The sequence below is a fragment of the Aotus nancymaae genome, unplaced genomic scaffold, assembly GCF_030222135.1.
Source record: "Aotus nancymaae isolate 86718 unplaced genomic scaffold, 86718_ANA_hifiasm-v0.15.2.pri h1tg000089l, whole genome shotgun sequence".
NCBI lineage: Eukaryota > Metazoa > Chordata > Mammalia > Primates > Aotidae > Aotus > Aotus nancymaae.
In genome coordinates, this window is record NW_026988504.1 from 7,441,107 (window position 1) to 7,455,492 (window position 14,386).

Below are 14,386 nucleotides of genomic sequence, written 5' to 3' on the forward strand. Positions count from 1 at the left end.
CCTGCCTCAGCCTTCTGAGTAGCTGGGACTACAGGCGCATGCTGCCACGCCCGGCTAATTTTTTGTATTTTTAGTAGAGATGGGGTTTCTCTGTGTTGGTCAAGATGGTCTTGATCTCCTGACCTCATGATCCACTTGCCTTGGCCTCCCAAAGTGTTGGGATTACAGGCATGAGCCACTGCACCCTGCCTGCTATATATTAAATATATAAAAACTTAAATTTCTATAAAACCTGAAAATATGAAATATGACAAAGGACACCATAAACAATGTCAATAGATAAATAGTAAATCTGGGGAAATACTTTAATATAGAAGGCAAACAAAAGAATAAACAGCTTTTACCTATTGACAAGAAAAAAAAGGATATGAAAAGCAAAGAATATGAAAAGAAAGTTCCCAGAAAAGTTTATCAAATGACACATTTAAAGACGCTCAAATTAGGCCGGGCGCGGTGGCTCACGCCTATAATCCCAGCACTTTGGGAGGCCGAGACGGGTGGATCACGAGGTCAAGAGATCAAGACCATCCTGGTCAACATGGTGAAACCCCGTCTCTACTAAAAATACAAAAATTAGCCGGGCATGGTGGCGCACGCCTGTAGTCCCAGCTACTCAGGAGGCTGAGGCAGGAGAATTGCTTGAACCCAGGAGGCAGAGGTTGCGGTGAGCCGAGATCGTGCCATTGCACTCCAGCCTGGGTAACAAGAGCGAAACTCCGTCTCAAAAAAAAAAAAAAAAAAGATGCTCAAATTTAGGCTGGGTGAGGTAGCTCATGCCTGTAATCCCAGCACTTCGGGAAAATGACATGAGAGGATCTCTTGAGGCCAGGAATTTGAGACTAGTTTGAGCAATGTAATAAGACTTCATCTCTACAAAATATTTAAAAATTAGCTGGGTGTGTGTTCCAGCTACTCGAGAGGCTGGGGTGGGAGGATCACTTGAGCCCAGGAGGTCAAGGCTGCAGTGAACTGAGATCATACCGCTGTACTCCAACCTGGGTAACAGACTGAGACCCTGTTTCAAAAAATAATAATAAAAATTAGCTGAGCATGGTAATATGCACCTGTAGTCCTAGCTACTCAGGACACCAAGCCGGGAGGATTGCTTGAGCCCAGGGATTCAAGGCTGTGGTGAGTTGTGGTCATGCCACTGCACTCCAGTCTGGGCAACAGAGCAAGACTCTGTTTCCTAAATAAATAATAAATAAATAAATATTTAATGCTGTATGTGGAAACTTGAAGGAAATAAGACATTTTCAGATACAAAGGTTCGAAAAATTTTCCCCAGTATGTCATGTCTCAGAAGCTATTAAAGGATGTTCTCCATTGTAAAGAAGCAGTAAACCTAGAAAGCAAAGATGGAGACTTACTCAGGGGTAAGTCTTGGCGCAGGACAATATTGGAGGGTAGTCCTGAAAGATAGCTGTGTCCCATGCCTACGGAAAACGGGTCCAGATTGCACTAGGGGGCAGAAGACTCCAGGAAGGAAGGTTCCAAAAATCACAGTGGAAGCTGGCATCTCTGGCTCCTATCAAAATGAACTGTTCATTTTGTTAGGACTGTTAGGGGTGAATTAATGACATACTGAAATCTAAGTAAATAGAAAAAGCAAAGATATTAATTTCAGGGGAAACACAGTTATACAAGAGAGGAAATGTGATCATAGGAAATATAAAAATGCAATCACTCGGTTTAGCTCTGAACTCTTGACATAGTCGTAATAAGGAAAATAGGGATTTCATAAGAAATTGTGTTGTAAACCTATTTGGAAAGTTGCAGGTACAGAATCTGTGTGTATTTGTGTGTGTTGGTGGTGTTGGTGGGGATGAGTTACCTGCCCAAAGCAGAAACTCAATAGACAATGTCTCCAATATGAGTATCTCGTTTTTTTTGTTTGTTTGTTTATTTGTTTTTGAGACAGAGTCTCTGTCGCCCAGGCTGGAGGGCAGTGGCACAATCTTGGCTCACTGCAACCTCTGCCTTCAAGTTCAAATGATTCTCATGCCTCAGCCCCCCTAGTAGCTGGGATTACAGGTGCCTGCCAGTGTAATCCCAGCTACTCTAGAGGCTGAGGTGGGAGGATCACTTGAGCCCAGGAGGTCCGGCTAATTTTTGTATTTTTAGTAGAAATGGGGTTTCACCATGTTGGCCAGACTAGTCTCGAACTCCTGACCTTAAGTGATCTGCCTACCTTTGCCTCCCAAAGTACTGGGATTACTGGTGTGAGCCACTGTCCCTGGCCTTTTTTTTTTTCTTTTCTGTATTAAAAAATAATTCACAATATTTTAAAAGGATATGTTGGCAAATAGACATGTACACAAAAAGGCCACTGTTGCATAATGACATCACTCACAAATGCTCACTGTTCTGCTAGTTGATTCAGCCACAAGTCCATAGTCAGGCTTACAACAGAGTGAAACCAGGAACTGTCTCTGAGCAGAGCTATAACAGCTTCTGTCAGTAAGAGGGGAATTACCTTCAGGAGTGGGCAAGGAAGGAAGTTGGCTGCCATCTTTAGAGTTCCACTGCCCTGACCAAGTGTCCACATTCAAAATCTATAGTGCCCATCCCTCACCTAATAGTGGTTCCTGGCCCAAGGTGAGACTGTCCTTTCAATTGGATGAGGGTGCAACAGATGAGCTTGGGAGGGAGACACCCCTGCCATCTTGCTCTCCTGGTGTAGCTGACAGCTGCCCACCCCCACCCCACACCATGGGCTTCTGAGTTAGCAGATCAAGCATTTTATTTTATTTTATTTATTTTTGAGATGGAATCTTGCTCTGTTGCCCAGGCTGGAATGCAGTGCCGCGATCTCAGTTCACTGCAGCCTCCGCCTCCTGGGTTCAAGAGATTCTCCTACCTCACTCAGCCTCCTGAGTAGCTGGGATCACAGGTGTGCAACACCATGCCTAGCTAATTTTTGTATTTTTAGTAGAGATGGAGTTTCACCATGTTGGCCAGGCTGGTCTTGAACTCCTGACCTTTGCCTAGCTAATTTTTGTATTTTTAGTAGAGATGGAGTTTCACCATGTTGGCCAGGCTGGTCTTGAACTCCGGACCTTAGGTGATTCCCCACTTCCTCGGTCTCCCAAAGTGTTGGGATTACAGGCGTGAGCCACTGTGCCCGGCCATAGATCAAGCATTTTATAAATTGTATTTTATTATTTATTTATTTATTTTTCTTCTTTTTTCTTTTCCGTTTCTTGCCATCCAGTAACATATAAATTGTATTTTAAATTCATGTTTTAAGCTTGTCAAAAATAATCACTTAACATTTTAATATATCTCCCTCCAATATATACTGAAATATATATGTTCATACATATGTTAAGTACGCAACATTTGTGCATGTATTTACTGTTATTAAAATGGGTCATATTATATAGTGCTTTCCAAATGCCAGTCCATGGGCCCTTTACATGAGGATCTCCTGAGAATCTTTTCAGAAATGCTCAAAAGCTCATCCCAGAAAATTCAGTTCAGTAGTCTGTGGTTATGATACATAGTCAGGTCTGGGGATACTTTTTAAGTGGCTTTATTACTGTTAGTTAATAAGTTAATATTTTTCTCCCTCGTTACTTTTTTTTCTTTTTTTGAGATGGAGTGCAGTGGCATGATCTTGGCTGACTGCAACTTCTGCCTCCTGGGTTCAAGCAATTCTTCTGCCTCAGCCTTCTGAGTAGCTGGGACTACAGGCATGTGCCACCATGCCTGGCTGATTTTTTTTTGTTTTTAGTAGAGGCAGGGCTTCACCATTTGGCCTAGCTGTTCTCAAACTCCTTACCTCAAATGATCCGCCTGCCTCAGCCTCCCAAAGTGTTGAGATTGCAGGTGTGAGCCACTGTGCCCCGCCTCCTCATTACTTTTTGTGGCTCTAAGGTAGTCCAATTCTATAAGACTTGCTAAGTGGTCATTTTTTGTCCCCAGGAAAAGAGAGGGAACAAAGCATCTGATAAAGCCAGTATCATGGCCTTTGATGCCCTGGTGACCTTCTGTGAAGAACTGGGGTAAGTGACTTATTTTGTATGTGGAGCAAAGTGTCATTGACATCATTTACTCCCCCGCCACCCCTTAGTTAAGCAGCTGATGTAAGACAGCCTGTAGGCTACCAAGGGACCCTTGCCTGCGAGGGCCGTTGCATTGGGCAGCGTGGAAGTCAGGACCTTGTTCTTCTCTATTGGAGGCCCCAGGAACTCTGGCAGTGTGGGGATTTGCTCAGCATTCTGGGTGATATCCTTCCCCCCACTCCACCCTCTTCTGAGATGGCTGGCATCACAGGCCACTCAGTCCCAAGGGATGTGATCAGCTCTGAGCTGTCAGCTTTGTGGTCATTGTGTGTGGGACTTCTGCCTTCACTTGAGCAGTCCTCACCCTTATCTAGGACCCACACAGAAGCCTGTGGCCCCGCTTACCTCAGGGAGTCATGTGCTTTGAACCCACTCATCTGTTTTACCTTCATCTTCAGGCAATGGGGCTAGGACCCTGGAAAGAGCCAGAGGACTGCTCAGTGTAGTCGGGTCATGTCCAGGCATGCGGAGTTGTGAGTGCCTGGGTGAGGGACACCAGGAGGAGTTGTTTACATTTTAATCTAAAAAGCTTTTGGATTCATCTGATCTCATGGAATGATCCTGTGAGATGATGCTGCTGACGTGATTGCATCAGACTTAGGTGAATAAATCGAGGTCCAGGGAGGTCACAGTCACAAAACTCATGGTAGACTGAGGCCACTAAACTCCCATCTCCTGATTTTCAGTGGTGTGCTCATTTTCATACACCTGGGCCATCTTGGTTTTTGCAAGAGGAGCGTCCTGAAGCACGATGCTAAGTGCACGGAACTGGTGTCTAGCAGATATTTGGGCTCTCCTCAGGGAATCAGAGCAGCTCTTCTTTGGGCTGTATGTTTTTATTTCTACCTCCTCCTGTTCACCACTGAGTCGGTGGCTCCTGGACTGAAGCTATTTTCTTCTCCAAACTGCCATCTCTAATTTGGCCTCTGTGGCATGACCACGCCCAGCAGAAGTGGTTGGCTGTAGTGCCAGGACCACCCTTGGCCTGCAGCTGTTGCGACCAGAGCCCTTTTCAAGCACAATTAATACAGGGGTTGCTAAATTTGGCCTTCTTAGGCTTCTTGAGCACAGCTCTCATTTCTGGTGAGGAATGAAAGGGCCAAGTGTTCCTGTTCATTGTGAGTCCTCTTTGCTGAAAAAAAGCCCTGGGGCTGTCTGAGGCTATGGAAGGCTCTCTGGAGGGTTAACTCTGCCTGTCCCCGGGGTCTGCTCAGCCTGTCAGGCAAGGGAACAGGTCCTCCTAAGGGCCTCTGCCTTTGTTTCTCCTGTCACTTTCCAGGGAGCTGGGACTTCTTAGTGCATCAGTGACCTGGTTGCCAGGGGCTGAGATCCAGGCATCTGTGGACCCGAGGAGTCCAAGTGATAGCCTCAAGCTGCCTCTTGTGCAGCCTCGTACCTGTCTCCTTTGCTATGTATGATGGTTCTGAAATCCAGGTGGCAGGCTATAATAAACACTGCTGGTATGTTGGTATTGGCTACTGTTCTTTAAATAAGTGAATGTTTCTTAACTGGTGTATAGCACAAAGAAAAAGCCCCTTTTCCACCAGATATTTGCTCCCTAAAAATGGTTCTCCTTGAAGGCTGAAGTTGAAGCAGCCTCCCACCAGCAGTCCCTTGGGGTAGGCACCTGGTGGCTCGGCCGAAGTAGGTACATTTCTGCAAAGGAAGCTGTAGGTTTCCTGTCAGTTTGTTGTCGGGTCTGAGGTACATGGGAATGGGACCAGCAGAAAAGGTACTTGGGTCAGTTGCTAATGAGATGGGGCTGCGGCAGCCAGTGGTTTCCTTTATTCTCTGCATGTAGTTACTTTCTCTGGGCTACAGACTTGAAAAAGCAGTGTTTGATTATTCATGACAATGAGCATCTTTTAGTATCATAAGGAAAAGTTATTAGGTTTTTTTTTTTTTTTTTTGAGACGGAGTTTCGCTCTTGTTACCCAGACTGGAGTACAATGGCACGATTTCGGCTCACTGCAACCTCCGCCTCCTGGGTTCAGGCAATTCTCCTGCCTCAGCCTCCCGAGTAGCTGGGATTACAGGCACGCGCCACCATGCCCAGCTAATTTTTTGTATTTTTAGTAGAGATGGGATTTCACCATGTTGACCAGGATGGTCTCGATCTCTTGACCTCGTGATCCACCTGCCTCGGCCTCCCAAAGTGCTGGGATTACAGGCTTGAGCCACCGCACCCGGCAAGTTATTAGGTTTGAAGCAACCTCCAGCTTAAGGCCTCAGCATTTTGAGATAGAAGAGCAGCCTTATATTTAGACCTGGATTGAATTGGGCCCTGTTGTCTCCTGGGATCTTGGGGCTGGGAGTGCCCAGCATCTTCTTATCTGTATGTTTGCTCATTCATTCATTTACTCAGCCAACAAATATTGACTGATGCCAACTCTGTGCCAGGCACATTGAACATAGGGGATACCATGGTGGGCAGAAAGAGCCCCGCCCCTGCTTTATGGTGCTTGATCCAGTAGGGAAGAGAGCACTACAGACACAGTAGAGACATGTAAGTCCCAGAGCCAGCCATGGTGGCTCACACCTGTTTTTTTGAGATGGAGTCTTGCTCTTGCCCAGGCTGAAGTGCAGTGAGGTGATCTCAGCTCATTGCAACCTCTGCCTTCCAGGTTCAAGTGATTCTCTTGCCTCAGCTTCCTCAATAGCAGGGATTACAGGCCTGCGCCACCATGCCCAGCTAATTTTGTATTTTTAGTAAGAGACAGGGTTTCTCCATATTGGTCAGGCTGATCTTGAACTCCCGACCTCAGGTGATCTGCCCGCCTTGGCCTCCCAAAATACTGGGATTACAGGCGTGAACCACTGCTCCTGACCAGGCTCACACCTTTTATACCAGTACCTTGGGTGGCTGAAGTGGGAGGATCACTTGAGCCTGGCAGTTCAAGACCAGCCTGAGCAACATGGCAAGACCCTGTCTGTACTAAAAATAAAAAAAACAAAAACCAACAACAACAAAAAAAGAAACCACACACACAATTAGCCAGGCGTGGTGGCACATGCCTATAGTCCCAGCTGCTCAGGAGGCTGAGATGGGAGGATCACCTGAACTCAGAAATCAAACCTGCAGTAAGCCGAGATTGTGCCACTGCACTCCAGCCTGAGCGATGGGCGTGAGACCCCATCTCCAAAAAAAAAAAAAAAAAGAGACACGTAAATCTTGTAAATGGTATTTTGAGAGTATAAAACAGGTGGCCTTACCCTAATCCTCAAGGGTTAGGGATGATTTACCTGAGGGAGTCAGGTTCAAACTGAGATATGAAGGATGAGGAAGGACTAACTAGGCCATGGAGTAAAGTATGGTGTAAGGGAGAGCATCCCAGTCAATGAGAATAGCATGTGCAAAGGCCCTGTGGTGGGAGAGAACACGGCATATTCCAGAACTGAAAGACATGCTGAGAACCCAGGCGCAGGGTGGGGTGGGATGAGTGAGTGAGATGGCTGGAGACCGGGGGGCCAGACCACGTAGGGACCTGCAGGCCCGGGGTGAGGCTTTGTTCGGGAAGCTTGCCCTGGTGGCTATATCTAGATTAAAAATGAGCACTCACAAGTTAGCAGATTTGAAAAGGAATTTTTTCTTCATTTGGTTGTGTCTTTCTATGTCAAGGATTTGTGAAATTGCTGGCTGGGGCTGTGAGCCTGTTAGAGAACCTTGTTAGCCATTGCTTCTTCCACCAGAGCCGTCCTCTCCATGTGCTTTTAGGGTTTCCTAAAAACAATAGGGTCAGGGACCCAGAATTGGTCTCAGACCAGCTTCCCCATCTTATTAGTCTGAGTAACCCTAAGCCAGATGCAGTATTTTCCTAGAGTCTTTCCTGGTGGGAAAAGAAGACACCAGGGCTTGGCCCCTGAGCCAGAGGCAATCACAGAGGGACCCACCACCGGAATAGGGGGAGGTCAGCTCGCCTCCCCCTGCTGCTGTCTCAGCCCCCAGGAAGTCAGGTCACTCCTCTTCACGCTTTTCACACTGGGTGTTTTTTGTGGAAGTGAGTAAACCAAATATGATGGCAAATAAGATGAGAAGCAGGACAGCGGCGATGAATAAAATAATCACTGCCAGGCCCCCCTGGTCCCAGGGGTTCTGCCAGAACTCATCATTCCAGATTGTCTCCTTGATTACCAGTTGGTTCATGAGAATCTGGAAAAGAGGGACAGAGGACCTGAGTGCAGGCGGCCCTCCCAGGCCCTGTCCCAGGTGCTATGCTCTGCTCCCTGACTCCAGTCTCTGTAGCAGCCTCTGTGAGCAGCCAGCCTCCCTGGCAGCTGGGGGACATGGAAGGGCTGAATAGTCTTTGTGCTCAATGCCTCCAGCCAGCAGAAAATGGTGTTTCCCCACTCTAGCTACAGGAGCCAGGACTGGCGCAAGGAGGGGGTCCCTGGATTCTTCCTGGGGGCTGCCCCTGGATTCTCCAATCCTTCTTTCCTGAGTAGCCCTGGCATGAGCAAGAACTTCCTCTCCCATTCCCAAGATCTGCTTGGCTGGAATCTAAAAAATACCACGATAGATCCTCCCTGTTTTTCCCGCCCCAACTGCCAAACATTTGGGAGGCATTCGAGAGATCTACTGTATAGCAGCCAAGGAGGGGCCAACTCCAGCTGAGGCCTCGGTAGGCTTCTTGGAGACAGCTGAGAACAGAACTTCTAGAAGCAGAGCTCATTATCACAGACTGCAAGCCTGTAGCCAGGTGAGGGCTGCCCAGGTGGGGAAGGAGGGAGCCATTACCTGATTCTGCTGGGTAGCCATCCTGGGTCCTACAAGGGCAATTCAGGGTGGTCCTTCAGGCCTACACTTTGTGAGGGGCTGAGCTGAAGAGGCTGCCAGGTGACCAGAGCTGCACCCGGACTCAAAGAAGCCACTGTTGAGAGGAAAAGGCGTGAGCGTGGCAGAGGGGCCCTGACCAGACCTGTCACCAAAGCAAACAAAGATGGGCTAGGCTGGTTGCCTGGCAACCATGGCTCCCTTTCTGCCTTTCACATTCCCCCTTCAGGTGCTTTCTGCCCTTGTGTGATGTCATTTAGGGGTGCTCAGGGCACATGTGTTAATGAGCCCCTCCTGAGAGAAGTCAGACTTGGGGTAGATGGGGAAGAGACTGGACCCAGGGCCTTTGCCCCAGGCCATCAGGCCACCTCACCTGTGGCTGGTCTGGACTGGGCTGTCCCGTCTGGATGATGTGTGGACTGAGAGGACCTGCCTGGAGCTCAGGAAGTCCTGAGGCTGGGACTGGTGTAAGCCTTACTTCCTGTGCTGTGGGGCTACGCCTGGGGCTGGGACTGGCGTAGGCCTCACTTCCTGTGCTGTGGGGTGAATGATTAACTGCAGCCCTGGCTGGCGCCTGGCACCTCCTGGAACTGTTTCTGGGGGAAGTGTTGCTCCCCGCTGAGGCTTCCTATTGGTGCCTTTGTCCTCAGCAACGTTGTGTGGTTGATTTCTGCCTACTGGCACAGTAGGGGAGCTGGGAAGAGGGAATCAAGCCTGTCCCCGGTGTGTGAAACCTAGTGGCCACCATTTACTCATTTAAAAGCTAGGATGTGAGGGCCCACTGTGGCCAGGAACCACGCCAGGCACTGTAGAGTTGTGAGATCAGAAAGGTGGGCCCTGCCCTCCAAGGGCTTCCCTTCTAGCCCTTGGGTGCTCATCCCTGCTCGTAAAGATGTGGGAGCTTTTAGAAATGGCCAGGCCACCTGGTACCACTTACATCAGCCTCTGGGGGTGCCAGGACATCGTGTTGTTTACAGTTCCCCAGGTGATTCCCCTCGTTGTGGCCAGGGTTGGATGACAGATGGTGGCAGATTTAGTACAGTTGTTCTTAACTATCAGGGGCGTCACTGGCCCGGCTTACCTAATGCTTTCCGTTTCCTTGTGTGAAACTTACTGACTAATGCCCTTGGCATGCTGAACACTCACAGCAGTAGGCCAGTCTCTAGCACACCCTTGGCCTGCGGCTCAGTCAGTTAAATCAGATGCTTATCAAGAGTCAAGTTGGTTCCCAAACCTGTTCATGGCAGTTGTACTTGTAATTACATAATTGAATTTAACATCCCAGGAACCATCAAAGCAGCAATAATAGCTGAAACCCCAATTTTACATATGGGGAACAGGCACAGAGAGGTTAAATAACTCTGGGAGTTGGAGTTTGAATCCAGTGGCACAGTCTGAGCTCTGAAGCACCTGTGCTGCACCTCAGAGCGAGTAGACAAACGAGTTGTTTCTATAAATACCTGTTGACCACTTTGGGATGACTTTGGAATTACTCAGAGAATGTTTCTGTTGAAAAAGATGCAGACATGATAACTAAACATTGGGGACATTTTGTAAAAACCCAGATGGCTTTCACACTCAGATTCCTTTGCCTTTAAGTAAGTTCTTGCTCTGTTTTAAAGAAACCAAAACTAGAAAGTAACAATACAGGAACTCTGATCAGCAAGCCCACACTCAGAGAAAGGTCAGGAAGACCAGCCTAGGAATAGGAACGTGTATGTTTCCATTTAATGCGAGATGTGTAAGAAAATAATAAAATGAGATGGGTAGAGAACTTAGGTGTTTTTTTTTTTTTTTTCATTTTAAACAAGTTTATTTAAACAACGAGACGCTTGACTTGAAGGGAAAACTATCTAGGATTCTTTTGTTTTAGAGTAATTTATCCCTACTTAAAGACAGATTGCCCTACATGTAACAGCTACGTACAAAAAAGTTATAAAATTGTCCTTGGTTTTACAATGATAAATGAAAAACATTAAAGTCTCTAATCAAACAAGGTATGCAAGGATTTTTATGTTTTTTTTTTGTTAAAACAGTGAGAGCAAAATAACTTACTGGAATATAAAGATAATAGCTGAATGAGCATGCCACTAATGGAGAAAGGAGGTATTTTCACAGAATCAGTATTTTTCCCCATCACGTCTCCACTTGATGTCAATCAAAACATATCATTGGCTGTTAAAAAAAAAGCAATATGCTTGTGCACATATACCAGTTACTTTATGTACAATAAAGGAATGGGGAAGGGGAAAATGAAAGAATAGAGAAAACTATACCGTAGTAGTCAGGATGTGGCGGAACCAAATTGCAGTTTTCTAATTGAGAATGTAATCTTGGTCTTTAAAGAACAGAGTTCTGAAGTAAAGAAGCAGGGTTCCCTTTTCAGTAGACACCGCCCGTCTGCTGTTGGAACACATCAATTGTATCTTCATCCTCCATTTCCAACTGTGCAGGTGTGTCTGTTTCATTGATTGGTTGCCCTGCCTCATTGACAATCCCTGTCATTCACAATAGGCTTTCATTAGTTGCTAAGTGGTGTATGCCTTTTAATCTTAAACTGCACCACAGAACCATCCTGCATCTCCTACTTTTTATTTATTTGTTTATTTTTACTCTCTGTTTGGTTGGTAGATCTTGCTCCATCCCTTTGTTTTGAGTCTTTGTGTATCGTTGCATGTGAGATGGGTCTGGATGCAGCATACCGATGGGTTTTGGCTTTTTTCCAATTTGAATATATATGAGTTTAATACTGCCATTTGATGCTAGCTGGCTGTTTTGCCTTTTAGTTGGTGTAAATTTTTCATTGTGTTGATGCTCTTTGCTTTTTGATACATTTTTGGAAAGGCTGATCTGCCTCATTGACAATCCCTGTCGTTCACAATAGGCTTTCATTAGTTTACTAAGTGGTGTATGCCTCTTAATCTTAAACTGTACCACAGAACCATCCTGCCCCGCCACTTTCAAATTAATATGATCGTTGTTCTCAGTCTTGACTCCTTCCTTGGGCTTTTCGTCGGCCATGGCGAGCACCGGAGTCTCCTCAGCTGCCGCTTCACAAAAGAGGTACCAGGTCCGCACCGAACGAGCACACAAGCAGCACCAGGAGCGGCAGAAGAAGTGAGAACTTAGGTTTTTTAACAAAAGTTGCTTTAACTAGCTTTTTCAATTAATTGCTAGCCCCAATCAGATAATTTTTTTTTTTTTTTTTTTGAGGCAGTGTCTCACTCTGTAGTCCAAGCTGGAGTGCAGTGGCGTGATCTCGGCTCACTGCAACCTCTGCGATTCTCCTGCCTCAGCCTGTATCACAGGCGTGTGCCACCATGCCTGACTGGAAGGGAACTTTTTTTTTTTTTTTGAGACGGAGTTTGCTCTTGTTGCCCAGGCTGGAGTGCAATGGCGTGATCTTGGCTCACTGCAACCTCTGACTCCCAGGTTCAAGCAGTTCTGTCTCAGCCTCCTGAGTAGCTGGGATTACAGGCATGCGCCACCACACCCGGCTAATTTTGTATTTTCAGTAGAGATGGGGTTTCTTAGTGCTGGTAAGGCTGGTCTCGAAACTCCTGACCTCTCAGGTTATTCACCTGCTTCAGCCTCCCAAAGTGCTGGTATTACAGAGGTGAGCCACTGCACCCGGCCAGGAAACTTTTATATACTCTGCCAAGTTTTGCAATGAGATTCTTGTATCTGTGGCTTTATTGTCGGTTTTATTTTATTTTACGTATTTTTTTTATTTTTGTAGGGACAGGGTCTCCCCGTGTTGCCCAGGCTGGTCTCAAACTCCTGAGCTCAAGGATCCTACCTCATTGGCCTTCCAAAGTGCTGGGGTTACATGCATGTGATGTACTGTGCTGGCCTACTGTAGTTTCATTGTGTTTTTTTTTTTTTTTTTTTTGAGATGGAGTCTCACTCTGTTGCCCAGGCTGGAGTCCAGTAGCGCAATCTTGGCTCACTGCAGCCTCTGCCTCCTGGGTTCAAGTGATTCTCCTGCTTCAGCCTCCTGAGTAGCTGGGACTACAGGCATGTACCACCACACCTGGCTAAATCTTTTTTGGATTTTTAGTAGAGCTGGGGTTTCACCATGTTGGTCAGGCTGGTCTTGAACTCCTGACCTCAAATGATCTGCCTGCCTTGGCCTCTCAAAGTGCTGGGATTATAGGCATGAGCCACTGCGCCCAGCCCTATTGTAGTTTTTAATCAGGCATGACATACAGACAGCATGGCACACAGGTCTTCTGAGTAGAGTGCAGCCCTTTTGAGGAGCCAAGAGCAGCCTGCCCTGTGGTGGAAGCAGAGGCCACAGCGGGGGGTGAGCATGAAGAGGCTCACGAGATGATTGTCGGACCACTTAGGATGCTTCTGCAGTGACCACAGTAAGCATTGATGGTGGCGTGGTCCAGGAAGGCACAGTGGCAGGAACAGAGAGGTGGTGGCCAAGCCAGACGTCCTCTAAACCTGAAACCAGCCTGATGGCCGCCCCTCCCATGGCCCCCGTCTGTCTTCAGGCCACCCAGGTCTGCAGCAGCTTTGTTTATTCTTTCCCATAGTGGGACAACTGCCGCCTTTCCATGCCCATCTTCCCTAGGGAAGACTGGCACAAGGAGCTGCCTCTTGAAGGAGTGGGCCAGGCTGCTGTCAGAGAGCAGACCTGGTTTGTTAATCTCAGTGGGTTTGAAGCCTGAGAAGGAGTTGGCCCGACAGCTGGGCTGAGTGTGTGCCAGTCGGCCGAGGAGCAGGGAGTGAGTCCTATGACGGTAGGGACTGAATCCTGTGTGGGGTTAACAGTTGTGCACCACTTGCCCTGGAGCAGCCACTCAGCCTGTCTGTGCCCAGGGCTGTCTGTGGTTCCCACTTCTCCACAACTAGGCTGGAGAAGCAGAATATTTTCTAGCAAAGAGCCTCAGCCTCAGCCTCAGCCACCCTCCAGCAGGGCCATTCTTATGCTGATGAAAACTGGCTTATGGAAAAGTCACCCAGGAATTGGGCTGCTTCCCTGTTGGGGCATCTCCCAATCAGACGGCTTCCAGGGACCCTCCAGCCATTGGTGCTGGGAGGGAAAAATGCAGGGTTTCCTGTCTGTCCACTCCCCTGTGTTTTTCTGGGAGGGACGCCTCACTGGGCACCACCCTAGTTCTTACCTGTTGGGTCCCACCCACTCCTGCGAAGGTTATTCTGAGACAAAGTTTGGTATGTGGGTGTTTTGGGTATAGGGTTGGTCACTGGAGGATAATGGAATTAGAGCCTTGTCTGTCCTGCAACCAGGAGGCCACGTTCTGGATCGGGAGCCCTGGGTGTGGTGAGCAGAGGCTCTGGAGCCAGACAGGCTGGACTCAGGCTGGCTCTGCTGCTTTTCAGCTGGTTGAACTTAGACAAGTAAGCTAGCATCAATCCATGTCCTCATCTCTAAATGGGGGTAACAGTGTTCTCTTCAACACTGAGGTGTTGTGATGAGTAAATGAGTTTATCTGCACCAGAATGCTGAAGACAATGCTCAGTGTGTGTAAGCCCTCAGTAAATTTTAGCCGTCTTCTTCTTCATCATCATCATCATT

General features: G+C 47.4%; 2 protein-coding genes across 2 annotated transcripts in view; one reads left to right on the plus strand and one right to left on the minus strand.

Moving 5' to 3' along the window:
* Positions 1–14,386, plus strand: part of RECQL5 (RecQ like helicase 5) — a 44,085-nt gene that overhangs the window by 12,704 nt on the left and 16,995 nt on the right. Inside the window, exon 7 of the mRNA XM_012453701.3 lies at positions 3,928–4,007. Within this exon, the coding sequence (XP_012309124.2) occupies positions 3,928–4,007 (80 nt within the window). The remainder of the gene's footprint in view (positions 1–3,927; positions 4,008–14,386) is intronic.
* On the minus strand, positions 7,631–9,305 carry SMIM6 (small integral membrane protein 6). The gene is made up of 3 exons (XM_012453714.2): positions 9,212–9,305; positions 8,803–8,935; positions 7,631–8,217 (listed from the first exon to the last, which is right to left on the minus strand). Exons 2-3 carry the CDS (start codon positions 8,821–8,823, stop codon positions 8,023–8,025), a joined length of 216 nt encoding a protein of 71 aa, XP_012309137.1. The 5' UTR covers positions 8,824–8,935; positions 9,212–9,305; the 3' UTR covers positions 7,631–8,022.